At 41.8% G+C, this 17,286-nt stretch overlaps 1 protein-coding gene across 1 annotated transcript in view; it reads left to right on the top strand.

Moving 5' to 3' along the window:
• Window positions 1-10,490, top strand: part of atrnl1a (attractin-like 1a) — a 311,529-nt gene extending 301,039 nt beyond the window's left edge. The window contains 1 exon segment of the mRNA XM_030071000.1: window positions 9,049-10,490. Coding sequence (XP_029926860.1) covers window positions 9,049-9,173 — 125 coding nt within the window. The 3' untranslated portion in view covers window positions 9,174-10,490.
• The last annotated feature ends 6,796 nt before the right edge of the window (window positions 10,491-17,286 follow it).

Raw genomic sequence — 17,286 nt, 5'->3', positions numbered from 1 at the left:
CTCTCTTTTTTTGCTCTTTGTTTTCCTCCGTGTCCTCCTTTGCTCTGTTCCCCTGAGGCATTACCATTAACTGACCCCCTTTATATGTGGGAGAGTGAGAGAGAGAGAGAATCCACCAATGTTGGTTTGTGAAGTGGAGGAAAAAAACAAGACCAACCAATATTTCCTCGGGAGAAAAACAACAAAAAAACAACTTACAGTGTGTGAGATGCCAATTCCTTACCCTGCATTCCCTTTTCCCTCTCTGTCTCCATCTAGTAATGTTCCTTTTATAATTCCTGGCCTAAAATCGTACCTAAAATCCATACCTAGGAGCTGTGTGTGTGTGTGTGTTTGGTGTGTGTGCTGTCTGTGAGAAGGATTTAGAGCTGTGTCTGTAAGCTTGTCTGCCTTCTCCAGCTCCTTTACGGTGGCCATGCTGAGATCAGCTGCTGGTGCCAGGAGCGCCCACACTTGTACGACAATGGAGGAAAATTCTGGCTGACTTTTTACTAACGCTCAAAGGCACATTTTGGTGGCACGTGCCAGTGAGTCAGAGGGCACATGCCATATGCTTACAATGCCGTGGGTTTGAAACACCCTCTCAGCCTTTGTCTCATGTCATCGCCCTGTCTTTCTCGCATCTTTTCTTTCACTCACCACTGCATGCTGTTCTCATGACGTCAAGCTGACTTAGGCGTGCTTTCAAAAAATGAAAAGCGTTACAGAAGCGAATTTGTGCTCAAATGATTACTAGCTGGGACTGCCAAGGAAGTTTAGGGAAAGTTTGAGTTTGTTCCTATTATTTGTTCATAAGTACAACATATAGGACCTTGCAAAGCAACTTCACCTTGAATTGCTTAAACCCTTGAATTGGAAACCCAGTCACTGTTTTACATATGTATACATAAATAATCTGTGATTCTCATTGCACTCCAGGAGTTATTTTGTGATGACATAATGTTTTGTATACCAAAATGGCTTATATGTTAGATAAAATATTAGAATATGTATTGACATCAGTATGAACTGGGTTGAAAAGCAGACAAAAATTAAGCTGTAACAGAACATCAATCACAAAAACTCTCTAGTTTTATGGATTTTCCAACTTTGTCAAATTTCCACATTGTCTGCTGACATGTGCTGTTTATGCTGTTCCCATTTAACCAATCAAGGTCACTTAGTGACTTCTGTGGAGCAATCTTTGCACTGCTGCCAGAATTTATGCTGTTGATTCACTTTAGCTGTCATTTCAGTGCTGCTGTAATGCAGCCAAACCTACCTTGCACTTGCTGAGTTTTCCAATATCTGGCTACTCAGAGGGAGTTCCAGCTCCCTGGGATAGGGTTAGGGTTAGGTTTGAGAATTGCTTTCCCATGGTTCTCCTCACATTGCCCATCAATTCTGCAGTTAGACTGACAACCACCAGTCAGGCACTGGCCGTTGCATGTCACTCATACACCTCCACCCAAGTTCAGTCATCTTGAAGAAGCACCTACACTGATAATGTATCCTTTTTATTGACCTTAAATGAGAATAGAATCTTAGAATTATCATTGTAATTTTAAGTATCCTTTTCTGTAATCCCTACAGTCATTTTTAATAGCTAATAAATCTAGTGTAGAGTTAGGGTTAGGTTTAGGAAACAAATCAGTGTAAATAAACCTTGTAACTCAGATGACTGACTGTTCAGCAGTATTTACACAAAATACACATGCTTGTAGAATATGTCATTACCATGGACCGTAAATCTCTTATAATGCAGTCCAAAATATACACCAGCAGTTTTCATCAACTGCTGAGAGGTTGAGTTTTTTGAGTAGATATTGATCGGGTCTATCTACTTACTTTACTGTTATAACTGACTCTAAAGTTTATGATTTGGGCCATTTAAAACTATTTCCATTGCTATTCCAAGCGCTGAGTCTCTTTCCAATAGTTTTGTTTTCTCTGTCTCTCCACAGGCCGGTCTGTGTGATGAGATTACAAGCTGGAGGAGTAGGGGAGGTTTCTAAGCTCTTGTATGGCTTTTTCTTCACGCTGATCTGGCGGGACAGACACAGTCACATAAAAAGTTCTTCAGAACCCATTCAACCAGCGCAGTTTAATGCCCCTACATGTAAAACGTTTATTATCTCACAATAATGGCTGCAGGGAAATGAGACCATTGATTTGACAATTGCTTCAGTCTTTGTGTTTCTTTAATTGTTTTTATCATGTGTGTCCCTAGGTGTGATTTCCAGGTGCGAGAGCATCACTAACATTGGTATCACTGAGCAAACTTAGAAAATTGCATACCTTGTAAAACAGGTTTGAAAGGTTTCTTTATTTGTTATTTTTGCAATGCATGCATTAGCTACTGTCATCACTGCAGTTGCAAAGCTTGAAAAGACTGTAACAGAGGACGCCTCGCTGAATACGAGGTGAGAGTGAGCTTACTGATAGATTGAGCTGAATTTGGCTCCTGATTAGCATGCCTTGTGCCTTGTGGAGAAATAACAAGTATGATTTCACAGGTTTATCACAGTTCTATTACTCAATTTGCATTATGACTGTTTCACATCACCTTTTCTATAAATGTATTTCTCCTCTCTCTGCAGAATATCTTTGAGTGTAGTGAGGTAAAACATTAACACTACTCAAGTCAAGGGGTTTCCAAAGTCATCAGTTCACATTTTACTTAGAGCAACTTTAAATGTATGCATGTAGAAAAAAGTAAATACATCAGTCAGTACATAACTAATAGCTAATGTTCACCAATATTAACTAACTGATATTTGTTAAAAATGAACATGGCTCTTGCTTGACATGGGACTCGAATCCCAGTCTGCAGATGAGAAGTCCTCGACCACTGGCGGGTTGTAAAGGTCAAAGTCACGGTGGTCTGACACGATGGGCATGACGAGGGAGGCTGACTGAGTCTCAGAGAGAGTGACAGACCACTCTTCCATCTCTCCCTCAGCCCCCATTTCTCTTCCTCTTCCTCCCTGTCAGATTTACATCCTTTATCCTGTGCCTTATGCAATTGTGCTGGTGTCATTGTTTCATTTGAAATGGGACTCAATCAGTGCTATTAATGGATTACCAGGCTGCACATAAGCATATTCTGTGTTTGGTGCTGCGGCGTTGTTGAGCATGGAGAAAGAGAGTGAGACCGTGGGCTAGATTCCCTTTTCAGCCTCGCTACTTAGCTCAGATAGCGGGTCAATTGAGACTGAGTCGCAGCAGTATTCTCAGCCTTACCATGCTAATCTGCCTATTCAGCAACAGAGATAGACCCGGGAAAATTGGAGACAGAGGAAAAGAGGGAAATAGAAAATGAAAGACAGGTAGAGTAAGATGTTGAAAGTCTTTGTGAGTAAAATTAGAAAGTGCAACGGGAGAGACGCAGATAGAGAGACAAAGAATGTGAGAAGTGAGAGAGAGGAGGCATTAAAGGGCAGAGAGGAAGGATATTAGAGAAAGGTGTAGCAAGTTCTTAAAAATACCAGTGAGCAAAAACGGGTACAGAGACAAATGCATCATGAGAGAGACAGAGCAAGAGATAAGTGAGTGAAGGAGTTGTTAAATGAGTGCAGTGGGCGGTAAGAGTCCGCGGTGACGCCCCCTCACCCAGAAAAACAGATTTGCATATCGCTGCAGCGAAGCTGAGAAGATAAGTCGCCGTGGTTACGCTTTGATAAATCCCTTCCTCGTTTCCTCTGAACCAGCTGAGGAGAAATGGAGAGAACACACAATCCCCTCTGTCTCTCTCTCCATTTATCTGAGCTCTCCCTCCATCTCCTCCCCTCTCCTTTGCTTCTGCCCCTCCACTGCTCACTGCTTTCTCTCCCTCTCATCCTTTGTCCCGCTACATCTCTATCTATTTTCTCCTCCATTGTCATCTCTCTATTCTTCCATTCTGTGTTACCTCTCTCCGTTTCTCTCTGTCTCTCGCTCTCAGTGAGCCTAATCTCAATTTCTATCTTCTCTGTTCCCTCGTCTTGTCCCGCCCCCCTTTCTCAGTTTTTCCTCTTCCCTGCTCAACTTGTCCACTTTTTTCTTTCTCTCTTGCTCTCTTTCTCTCTCTCTAACATGCTTTATTGGCATTATTGTTGCATGGACAAATAAATAATAATAATAAAATAATTCACAAATGCCTTACCTTGTAAAGGAAAGGGGTGCAGGTGACCTGTACTACCCCCAAAGGGGACATTCATGCAGTCATATGCATTTAAAAAAAACAAACAACATCATAACGGAGAAAAAACACAATCTACACAGTAATATAAGACAGGGATTTCATACAACACATAGCTTAATTAGGCTACAATCCAGGCCAATTGCTTTAAATCCCTGCCTCTTTTGTTCTGTTTATTTGCTGTGGCCCAAGTCAAAAAGTCATACAGTATTGCTCAGGGAACAAACAAGCTTTTATGTGTTGCCGTCCTAATTCTGCACCCCAGAGTCTGGGGCTTAACAAATTACTCAGCTGATATTTAGAATGCAGGAAGTGGGAGAGATTGTGAAGATTTGGTCAGTTTTCATTAGAGTGAACAATGAACTCTGTGTACAGTTGTGAAAGTGCCACTCGATCACCTATAATAACCCTGCTTGTCATCTTAATAACTCCCTATAGTTTCCCCTGCCCGCTGTGCACATTCCTGAAGACTCAAATTAATCCAAACGGCATAACACTCTGCAAGACAGATGCATCGAACAAATCCAGAATACAACTTCCAGTAAAACCTCTAAGTCTGTTTAAATAAAACACTGTCTCCTTCCCTCTCACTGCCCCTGCCTTCCTTTCTTTCTGCATTACAGTAAGGTAGGCTGTGGTTAGTGACATGTAAGTATTACTGGAGCAGTGGTGTTCTCTTCTTCCTCTGCCCATGTCGACCCCTCCATCCTCTGTCCTGCAGTCTCCCTCTGGGTGTCTGACTGGAGAGCTGCTTGACAGGAACTGGTGAGCAGAGTTAGGAAACTCAGCTCCATTGAACCAGAATGGATCTCCAATACTTTGATTCTCTATGTCTTTGAATCTCTCTACCCTACTGGGATAGATTATAATGTCAGCACCCCAAAACCCTGTATCTGAATGTTAACTTGACATCAAATACATACATTTTGACAAATTTTGACAGTTTGATCCCATTATGTCCCCTTTTTTTTCTGATATTGCTGTTATTCTACATTGTATTGTACTTGCTCTACAGTTTTGTTCTAAAATAAGCAAAAGCTGCTCTTGAAAAATGACAGTATGAAATTAGAAAACGTGATGGTACATTTAAAAGATATGGTCTATAAGACTACTACAGCAAACATATATATGCTCTCCACGGAAACCGTCTTAGTTCGTGTCAAACCTTAATGCTGCACGCTCTCATCAAAGTAATTGTTGATGTGCACCCTGTTTGCTAGTCTTTTAAGTGCTAAAATTTGCACATTAAATATTTGAATATCAGTGTGTTACAGTAAGACCTAAAGCTGACTTTGATTTAGCGTCGCCTCGTACAACATGCGCTGCGGAGCTCTTTGCTGTTTACTGTTACATGGGATCCAAACCAGGCCATCCCTTGTGCCTTAATTTAGGGTAAGCACCAACATAGAAGCCCGTCTTTGATGTTAGAGGAGAGGAGGGACCGTCTGTGGTTTTGTCACTGGGTTAGCAAGTAGGCACCTCCTGTCACAGATGTTTACGAGCTATAGGCCTAATTTTGCTCTCTCCATATGTATATGTGTACAAAAGGAATTTTGTCTCTTGCTAATAAACCCATTAGTCTATCTGCCCGGTGCCCGAGTTGTGTGTGTGTGTGTGTGCGTGTGTGTGTGTGTGTGTGTGTCTGGAGGGGGGATGGGGAGGGCGGGTTAATGATGCATCAACTCACCTGACAAAACAATCACTCTAACGAGCCTGGTTGCTACGGCAGCAAATGAGCACTTGCACTCACCTGCAGCATAATTTGATTACTTTTGACCAATTTAATTTTGCAAATGGATATGTCTGTTCACCCAGAAAAATCAACACAATTATTATGGCAATTTGTCAAAGGTGAAAGCTATTTTAATGAAAAAAGAAAAAGAAAAAGAAAAAAAAACTCAGGTGTTCCATTTATATCTTCTCATTGTATGTTGCCACTGTATGTGTTCTTTATAACTTGCTACAGAATAGACATGAGTCCAACTTCTCAAGAGGTGCGTGTGTGTGTGTGTGTGTGTGAGTGTGTCAGTGTGTGTGCACACGGGCATGCGTATGTGTGTATAAATGTAGCAGCTGAACACTTTGAGACAGATATATGATTATTAGCAGAGGGTGTTGTAGAGGTGATTTTTGTGGTGTGAAATGACTGGTGACAGAGAGGCAATCTAAACTGCTTTTGGCCTGGCCTGGAGTCCTGGATCTGACAGGTAATCAGTTATCACACAGCCTCATCTCACACTGGAGCAGGTTATGTCGGAATGTCCTTCTCCTCCCATCTAGCCCGCTCTTTCTCTCTTCTCTTTCACTTTTGCCATCTGTCCATTCTCTTTGACACAGTACCCCTCTCTCTCTCCTCTGTGCTTTCTCATTTAGGGGGGCTTGAAAAAATGCCATTATCAGTTCTGCAGTTCTTATGAAGGCAAAAATATTCTGAAACATTCTGACAAAATAATATTACTAATTTTACTGAAATAAACAGGGGACCTACAACAACCCAGTTGCTGGAATAAAATGCTGCTGTTTTACATTATTCCAAACAAACAAATACATTGAAATGTCACCGTTACTGAACTAAAAAATAAGTTGCATATCAACATTTAGACTTGTAGCCGATGTGGTCTAACCCACGCCAGCATCACATGTGCATTTAGGCATGCACAAATGCTAGCTAACATTAGTTCGTTATCTACTTTAGCCACGTGGTTAAGGTTAGGAAAAGGTCACGGGTAAGGTTAGGAGTAGGTCCATTTTTATGGATAAGGTTTGTAAAAGGTCATGATTAACGTTACGAAATGTTACCCATTACAGTGCAGAAGCAAAATCCTGTTGATTGTACCATCTACCCGCCCACCCACTTCCTAGCTTGCTTAATACTGTCTCAAAACTTGAAAATGTGACATTTCAACATATCCTTGGTTTGCAGAAACTTAAAATGCCATATTGTCCTGGTGACTGGGCTGCCTACTCACAACCTCAAACTTCCACTAACTGCAAACCATCACAAGGTCCCACAATCAACTGCCAAAGACCCCCAAACTGTACCAAAAGTAACTTAAAGCTGCCGCAAGCAACCCAAAGTCAACGTGATACAAGCAGCCACAATGTACCACATTTCAACAAAGTGCTGCCAGCCAATTATCTTCCCTCCTGTCTCTCCATCCTTCTGGACATAGAGAGCCCTTAACTGTTGGCTCCAGTGTTTGCCTATTTAGTTCTCTTTGGCTGAACTTTGCAAAACACCTATGCACACAGGTGCATGCACACACATATTCACACAGACACACATACTCACCGTCATGCACAGACACACACGCAGGCAGGCGCACACCGAGTGACTGTGTAATCGGCTTTCCCTTTTCCGCCCACAAAAAAATCCCAAGAATCACTTGAGTGTGAAATGCTGAAAACATCCTGCATCCAAATCATATCAAGAGCACAGCAGATTCCCTTCACTGTTTGCCTGTTTTGTTTATTTGGCTGTGGCATACCAGCAGATTGAGCTCTTGTCGTAATGACCATGCATTGTCAGGCCTACGGTTGTTGAGAGGGAAGGCAGGACTAGCTACACTAGCTAGAGCTGCCATGACTCTAAATCCACATTAACAACAGCACCGACTGCCAAGGAAACACAAGGCTCAGAGGCATCTGATGCCATGGTGCATCCTGCCTGTTCTCTGTAAAGCGTGCTGTGGGGAGTGAGTCGATCATCAGATACACAAGTTGTTTTGAGAGAGGGGTGACAGGATGGAGAGAGAGGGAGGAAGCCAGAGTGAAAGCGAAAGGGAGAGAGAAACAGAGAGGTGAGGAGATATGCTTCAGTGACCTCTGCTTTATCCCCCTTGTCTCCTGCTGAAGCCAGATAGGCCAGACAGCGCTGGGGTGGGAGACGTTGATAAAGCATTGCTCGGATGCTGCGATGAGGTTCTGGACAGCAGAGGGATGCTCCTCTACCTGTCACACACTGCTGAGGCTCTTCACTTTGATGTTCACCATGGCATTTCCTCTTTTTACCCACATGCTTCTCATGTGGTTTCTCTCTCTCTCCACACTCTCATGTTTCTGAGCTGTGGCCCTGTACAGCTCAATGGATAAGCAATGGCAGTCATGTCCCAAAAAGTTCCATGGCCAGAGTTTCCAAGGGCAAAGTGCTAACCTCAGTGTTTTTGCGTTTCCATCTCAGCGTTAAGTTGCATAAAGGTTATTCAAATAAGGAGGACATACCCAGTCATTTTGTACATGCCTGACAACATGGAAGATAACTGTTATTATGTTCATGATTATTTACTACTGCGCTGCAGTGATGCTACATTTGGTTTTGGAGACGAGATATGCAGAAGTCAAAAATGAGCTTTAAGATACTCCAAAGCTACAGCTGAAAACAGGACACTCCTGTTACGTGGAGTAATGAAGATCAGTTTTCTCTTAATTATACAATCTCATCATAGAACAGTATCTTGATAGATCCAGCTCTTAATAATTTCTGTTTGCAGTAGCTTACCTCTGATTGTAAGCACGGCGGGGGTAATACTTTTTGATGTGTTTGTATCATGTTTCTGACCAATCAGGGATGTTAAGTGCTAGAACTCCACCCCGAAGGCTCCCAGGAACTCTGCCTCAGTTGCAGGGAAATTGTTGAGGGTTCAAGAACTCAAAACAGGGAGTAGTTCCTCCATTTGAATAGGGCGAAGGGTTCCTGGTTCCTCAGAAGCATTCCAGTGTTCCTGGGACAGTTCCTGCAGTGGAAAACGGGTATAACTCTGCCAAGGTGAAGGATTCCATTCCCACCAGGCCATGGATCTGTAACAATGTACTCTGTCACTTTGGATTAAAGCATACCCAAAAGAGCATCTGTTGTGTTAACACTCTCTCTCAACTCTCTCCATCTGTAGGTCTTGCTATTGCCAGCGCCCTGGTAGACACATCACAGCAGAGGGTGATGGACTTCAAAGACAAAGGTTTGGGTCTAAAGCACCGCAAACAACACACTGTGCATCACCAAGGGACCTGTGTTTGAACCAGGTGACAACATATCTATCATGCCCGTAGGAGGGATTTTACTGGAGGTATTTTTTTAAACTCTTCTCAGACAGAAGGAAACATTGTGACCTGAGTCAAAGAATCTAAAAAAACAAAACAAAACAGGGTTTGAATGATGATAGACCATTTTGGTTGGGAGAATGGGAGGTTGTAATCACTATGCCATCAACGGACATAAAGGGAAAATGGAGCTTACAGTCCCTTTATACTTTTTCGTCGACATGATTTTTCCTGTTTGTGTTGGACTCTGAGAATGCCGCAGAGCTGCCTGAAACAAAACATAAACCTTATCAATGACTGTCAACGAGAATGTGTGTCTCCTCCTTACCTTTGTCAACCCTCTGATGATGAATTTCTGACTGGAGGCATCCCTTGTACTTGCCTGGGGCTCTGCTGCTTTATCAGGGCTCGACTCGCCGCTGTCTGCCACATTGACAAAGAACAAAGACTTATTTTTTACACCGATAAACCAAACCAAACGGCTCAGAGCTCCACTGAATGATATTGAGCCGGAATTAACCGAGCTGAACTGAACTGCTCTGGCCTTGTTACAGACCCACTTTGTTTGGCAGGGCAACATGCAACGGACCGGTTTAGATCAATGCAAAACAGTGTTGTGGATGTTCCTTCTGCGACTGAGGAAAAGAAGTCTCCTCTGGGAATTTTAAAGACTACTGTTATTGTGAAATTGGGGAACTGCATCTTGCTATGAAGATATTGGATGTAACAGTTGTTGTCAAAATGTTATGCTTTGTGTTGTTTATGAAATACATATGATTTCCCCCCCCCCTGCACCAATGTTTTAGATTTTGATATCTGCTCAGGTCTTCTGCAATGGAAAGGTTCCATCAACTATAGCTAGGGGTTTGATGCCTGTGGAAGCTATGGGCCTTAAACACATCTGTATGCACTAAGAAATGCTTTACCACTAAGTTACAGCCCCACGTGGGATACTATTATGCAACTGATCATCCAAATGTAAATGTTTATTCTGGGCTATCATCTAACCTCAAGGTCGTTGTCATCAAACACATATTGTACTACTGATGGTATTCGATTGCCTATTAATTCATTTCTTACTGTGAATCTACAGTATCTTTCCTCAACATGTCCTCCAGTAAGTATCACGCCTGTTAAGTTTACTTGTGATCTAACAAAGTTTTATGTAACATATCTCCTTATGTATTATGGTCTGTATTTATTAATTCTAATTATGCAACTTACAGCTACAAACAATAATTTTGTTTACAAGTGCACTAAGGTTTTTTTTTTTTAAACAAACTAAATATTTGATTTTATAGTCTGTGCTGTATCACTTGACTTTTTTTGTTTTCTTTTAGCTTCATTGTTGTTTTTTTGTTTTCAAATCACGTATGAAATATATATTTTCTGCATATTATAGCATGTTTTATGTGATGATGTCAAGAGATTTTCTGCTTCCATTGTGTTGACCCTACTCTTTCAATACTCTAAAGTCACTTTTTGTTTTAAATCAACTGCACATACACAGTAGAGAGATGCCTTTATGCACTCATCTGTTAACTATACATTTAGACTGATGGTCTTCGGTCAGGTGACTGTTTGTGTAGCCTCCGTGTAATTTTGCACCAGTCTGTTGTTGAGATTTCTATTAACAAAGGGCAGCTCACCACACTGTTTTTGTGCATACGAGCATAAAAATGTGTACATTTACAATTAAAACATTTTGATGCCTCTTCATCTGGTAATTGGATCACGTATTCTGTGTATATTCTTACCTCTGGTGTTGTGGGACTGTATTGATCGGTGTGTTCAAGATGTCAATAGGGTCAGATGACAAGCTCAGCCAACAGTATAGACTCTGCCATCCAACACCACTGATAGAGTTACATAAAGGCTGGCTCAGCAAATTATGTGGGCCATCAAAGAGTCGACTAGTAATGGTTGAGAAAACACTGAAGCACATTATCTCTAGATGTAAATTCGAAAAAAAAAAAAAAGGTTTCATTTTCAGCTGTTTTTACCTGATCTGAATAATGACAGTGCTGTTTTTGCAACCTATAATTATGACAGATAGAGATGTGCACAGATATCCAGTTACATGGTTGGCCAGTCATTTTAAATTAATCGGATATTCCAAACAATTTTTTAAAATAATATTTTGGATTCAGTTTACAGGGTGACTGTGTAAAAAATGATGAATAAAGTGAGACACGTGGGGCCTAAAGGGAAGCCTAATGACCTTTACTAGGCTATGTTTGTATGTCAAGCATTTCCGGCCTTGTGCCAAGAAACAGCTGAGACAAAACACAAGAAGAAGAAGCTCGGTTTGAATGAGAAAAAGAGCGATGCTCATTGTAAATTGTGCGGATTGTGTAAATCCAGTGCTGAAATGCAGCAGCAGCACCAGCAACATGTTGCAACACAAAAAAACGTGACCTGCGCCGCTCTGAGGAAGTCACTCAGAGGATCTGTAGAATGACGGAGCTGTAGTGACAATAAGCGCCACTGAAGGCAACAACCATCAACTACCTGGAACCAGAGTACAGCATGCCAGGGAGACTGATGCTAACTGCCTGGATTGAAAATCACTGCAAGAGGCTCTCACATGCGCCAAGGGAAGCGCTCGCTACCATCAGGAACATAGCTTATCATGTAGAATTAGAACTGGGAAATGGGCAGATTGTGCAAGGCACTTGTTACATTTAAAAAAAAAAAAGTAAAATAAATATGGATATCTGTTTTGTTTGCCTCGCCAGTTTGCAACCGTGTGTACACCATCCACCATTACAACTGTTATTTATGCATACACATCTCCTGTTGTCTATGCCATCGAATGCCTGCACAGCAGTTTTTTCACAACATGGACCCTGACAGACATGTACTATCTGCAGTGTTGTGTTCTCTACCATTTTTTCTTTGAAGATTATGATTAAAAAGGCAATTATAGCCGCAATTTACAGATCAGCATAGAAAACCAATCAGCCAGTATTTTATGTAATTCTGCTCTCACTAATAGCTACTGTATGTCTGAAAACGGACTTCGGTCTATGGGAAGCAGTGATTGAAAACAAATGTATGCAAATTTCACGTGCGGTCTGTCATCACAAACACAATATGCATTTCGTATACATTCCATAATGTCGTGGGAAATAGGTGGCCAAACTATAATTTTCAGTCGGTGATCATTTCCGTATTGTCCCTTAAAAAGACATTATCCTCATGTAACATGCTATTAGATTGACACTTTACATAATAATTATAGTCAGCACTAGAATGTGTGTCAATTTTCTGGAATGCCCATTAAAAAAAGAGGTTGAGAAACCTGAGTTTAGGTTCAACTTTATTTGCTTTCCTTGGATTTTGGAGGGTTTTATGAGCAAAGTTGGCAAGTTCCTGTCAGCAAAGGAGATATTCAGGACTTTTTTGTGTCAGTGAGTCAAGCCAACACAGAACAGAAGTGAAAACAATTCCTCCTGCTAAGGGGACCTGAGTTGGTTTGCTTTTGACTCTTTGCTTTGAATCCATAGGATGGGATCTCAGATGAAAGGACTCTATGCATTACATGAGGTCAATGCCGCGGCTGTCACCACCATTAGTGACCAGGAGGAGATAAGTGCTCCTCTTTCCCCTGCGCGCTCAGCTAACTGTGTTGCTCAAGATGAAAGACTGCAGTATTAGCATTAAGTGGGCTGTTGGCATCGCCGCTCTGCTCAATAGAAAGTGGTGCACTTTGCCTTTTATCCTGATGTAAGATGTTTTTAAACCAGTCATGAGGATAAAAGGGGTGTTTTTGGAGTGAAATCAAAGTCAGGTATGGAAAGGGGAGTGAGTTTACAGTAGGGCTGTCAAACTCCTTTCTCGTCTTTTGGTGCGGTTTGCATTCAGGTCCGAGGAGAGCTGCACCTGCCTTGTCCAATGAATGACTCTTCTGCAACTGTTAGACTCAAAGTCAGCACCAGAGCTGCATGTACTCTGTTAAACCTGTTCATAACGTTCAGTCTGTTTTAAAATCACTGGAAGAAGCCAGTGCCTGACACATTCCTGACACATGTTTCTGCACACTAAGTGGTGCATACCTGTCTTCCAAATGCATTTGCAGCAAGGACACTGATTATTTGTAATGGTCCGTATTGTTTTTTTCTACCTCTCTCACATATTTATTTTATTTTATTTCATTGAGGAAAAAGAATTTCAAAAATTCATTCCATTTTACATCATAGAGCCTTCTCATCCTCACCCTTTCATATATTTGATCAGATTTTTTTCATATTCTTTTTCTCCAAGCCACCCCCCCCCCCTCTCTGATCACCCCTGTCTTTCTTTGTCTTTCTAACCTCTGCTGTCTTTGTGTTCTCTTTCCCTGTTTATTTGTTCGCTTATCTCTGTCTCCCCTGCCCTTCTCACTGCCTGCCTCCCTCTCTCGCTCGCTAACCTCCCTCTTGTTAAGGACTCAGGGTCAGCTGAGCCACGTCCTTGTGATTGATGCCCCATCCAGACCTCAATCTTTATGCCATTACGGGCCAATTGCGGTGGGTAATTTGGACCGCTGTCTGAGGACAAGTGACCGAGCCAGCCAAGGGCCAGCGGAGAATTACAAAGCACATGGCTATCCACTGCCTCCCTGCACCAGCTCACACACTCCCACACACATACACACACACACACACACACACACAAGCTGAAACCTACACACCAACACTCAACCAAACCAACCAGCCAGCAAACCCCAATGTTTCCGCTGTCAGTGCTGTCCTCTCGCCAATCCCACTATGCATTGCTCTGTCATAAGTGGCCTTCTGCGCTAACAAAGAGAGCCCTTCTCCCCGCAGCCCACCGAGCGCAAAGACGTGAAGGATGAAAGGGGAATAGCAACGCCTGTGATGCACTTCTGCCGGCTTTGTTAGGTGTGACGGATAGCCGCAGTGAAGTCATGATCATCTGTAGGAGGGACAGCTTTGCTGCGGCTCTGTGGGAATCGACGGGGGATGAGGTGACCATTTCCTTTCTTTGTGAACAGTGCTGTGTTCCGCCCTGGCCACCTGAAGCTCCATGTCACAAGTTCCTTCATGCTTTTATTTATATTCTTTTTTTTTTTTTTTAAACTTAAATCTGAATTCAATTTGATTAAATTCGCTTATGGATCATCTGTGCATCACGGACCAAATTATTAGCCAGGGATGAATATTTGCTGACTCCATTATGATGCCCATCACTTTACTTACAACAGAATGGTTAATAAAAAAAAAAAAAAATCCATATATTACAGCTATAAACCACCTACATAATTAAACCACGACTGTAAAATACCAAGATAATTATGACAAACATTTATTAGTATTCATAAGCCGTTTGTCAAAGTGACATGAATGGGTTACACAGGATTTTACTGCGTTGTCCAACGATTCCCCTGTGATGCATTAATAGATGTTAATTCATGCCGGTGTCAGGAGACCCAACATGTTTATGTGAAGCTTTATGACCTCTTATAAGTTGTTCATTATTAAATAGAGTTTTGGTATTGACCTGCTTTAGGCTTGTGAGGAGTGGATAGATGGGGCTGCAGGGTTTGGGTCGATCGTGGCCAAAGGTCAGGTTCAGTTTCAGTTCATTGTGATTATCATTCACAGGGCTCAGCTGTCCTGGAGGACGCTGGCATGTCTTCAGTCTGGATAGATCTGCCGTCGAGGTGCTCATTAGCACCTCTTGCCAGGAGACATATCACTGCCATCAGAACATGTTAACACATTTCCATTAATTGCACTTATCAGGAAGTACTAAAAAAGAAAATACAAACAGTATTTTTGCTGTTTTACAAATTCAATCCATCCCTGTGATATCTGTGATGTTGCAATTTTGTCAATTCACTACAATATTTCAGCAAATTTGACCAATCATTGCAGTTTCCTCTTGACTTTAACCAGTCTTAGCATTCCTCTGTGTTGAACCATGATGTCGTCTCATCTCTGAAAACTCTACAGCTAAAAACCTCTGAGAGATTTTTGACTTCAGTCTCTCGCTAAGTACTCACATCATAAAAACATATCTAAAACTGCTTCTTATCACCTCCGCAATATCATTAAAATTAAGTCTATGCTAAGCTGATGCAGAAGCTGTTGTTCATGCATTAGTCACATCTCGCCTTTATTATTATTATTATTATTGTAATGCTCTGCACTCTGGTCTGCCTGCCTGCAGTGCTGGGAGTCCTCAGCTGCTCCAAAATGCTGCTGCCAGAATCCTGACCAGAACAAGAACAAGGAGGTTTGACCACATCACACCTGTCCTGGCTTCCCCCAATTTATGCCAGGGCAGATTTTAAAATCCTCTTACTAACCTGTAAGATTATAAACGGGCTTGCACTGGCCTGCCCATCTGACTTAACTACACCCAACACTGTGCTCTGTGGCTGCTTGTTGTCCTGTGTGTGTCTGCTGCCTCAGCCGAGGCCTCCTGCTGCTTCTGTTGCCATGTCGTCTGCTAATGTGTTTTCTTGCATTTGCTTTATGAACTGTAATGGTTGTAATTTGCTCACTGGGTCGACGCCTGTTGCACACCAGTCTGGCCAGGAAGGGAGTCTCCTCTCTCTGTGGTCCTTCAAGATTTCTTCCATTTTTTCCCAGTCCAGCTGGGTTTTCTTGGGAGTTTTTTCTTGCCCGCCATGCTCGTCCTGTTTGTTGTAAACTTCTGGGTATGTAAAGCCCTTTAAGACCCTTGAAACCTTTTTCGCCCTCGCACTTTCCAAGTTATAACAAAATACCGAGAAAAGCTGCACTGAAATTGTCAAAATCAACCATTTTAGGCCATGATAACCCATAAAAAATAAATAAAAAAAAAACCCATAAAAAACTCCTGGGGGGACTGACGTGTGTAGCTGTACGAGTAAATGTTGCACGATAGAAACAATACAGCTGGAAAGCACGTATCCTAACCTGATCTCCTTTAATTTTTGTTGATTTTCAGGGATTCATATGGAGATCAATATAAAATATTTCTGGAAGGAGAGAAAAAAAGTTAACCATTATGTTAATTACATTTGGATGCAATTTGTTCCTGACACAACCAGTCTTTCTACTATTAATCACATCACCATGGACACTAATTGCATGACTGGAGAATGCTCTATTATGTGTAATAGACTGTCTAGAGAAAGAAGTGAGACAGGGGTTCATAGGCCAACGCACACCCACCCACAAATCACTCAACCAGCATTTCAAAGAATGGTAATATGTGATTGGCACTAATGACACCAATTGTAATTGCTCTTTTCACAAGTCAGCCTGTTCGTGCTGCACAAATGCCAGGTAATGCCTAACTGCACTCCACAGCTCTCAGTCCAAGTCACACCACTTATATTCAATGAAGCCTTTTTTTCCGCCAGTGGAGTAAGAGAATAGGACTTTAATACCTCTTAATAAGCTCAATCTCCTCAGTGAAATGCTGCTCACTATCAAAAATCCAATTCCCCACATTTATGGGAAGTAATACTTAATAGCTGTCTTTACAGTTTTGTTTGGAAGCCGCAGGGGGTTTAATTTCAGGGTTGTGCATTGCATTTGTCTGACATTAATAGCTTTATTTTAGAAGTGGGGTGAGGCATTGCCCTCAAAACCTTTGCTGTTTCCATCTCTGCCTCTCTCATATGATTGGAAAGCCTCTCGATGAACGAGAGCCAGCGCAGATACCCATATCAAAATACCAGGGTTATATTTTTATCTTTCCAGTCTTGCACAATGTAACCACACTTTATGCACTTATTCAGAATGTGATCTCCCTTTGGGAACACCGTTTCTCAAAGAGCCATGAAAGATGCCCATTCATACCTTATTTATAAACCATTAAACGGAAAGCGGCGCTTCCAGATATTTGGTTTATCTGGGAAGGATGGCGGGTAATTGAATTTTCATTGAGATTCTTTAATCATATAATAGGTCAGACTCCTTTCATGTTCTCACTGAACATGCTGCTCTCTCATTTCTTAAAATCAAACATTTTTTAATTTGTTCTGAGAGTGGCTCATCAGGGTAAAGGAGGAACTCTTCCCTGCCCAGTCTATAAATAGTTTGATGAATGGAGTCGGGTACACATCTCTCCACTCACTGCGATTTAAG

Source organism: Myripristis murdjan, chromosome 15 (assembly GCF_902150065.1).
Source record: "Myripristis murdjan chromosome 15, fMyrMur1.1, whole genome shotgun sequence".
In the NCBI taxonomy this organism is placed as follows: Eukaryota; Metazoa; Chordata; class Actinopteri; order Holocentriformes; family Holocentridae; genus Myripristis; species Myripristis murdjan.
The sequence above is the reverse complement of the archived record's forward strand: the minus strand, read 5'-3'. Positions and strand labels throughout refer to the sequence as shown.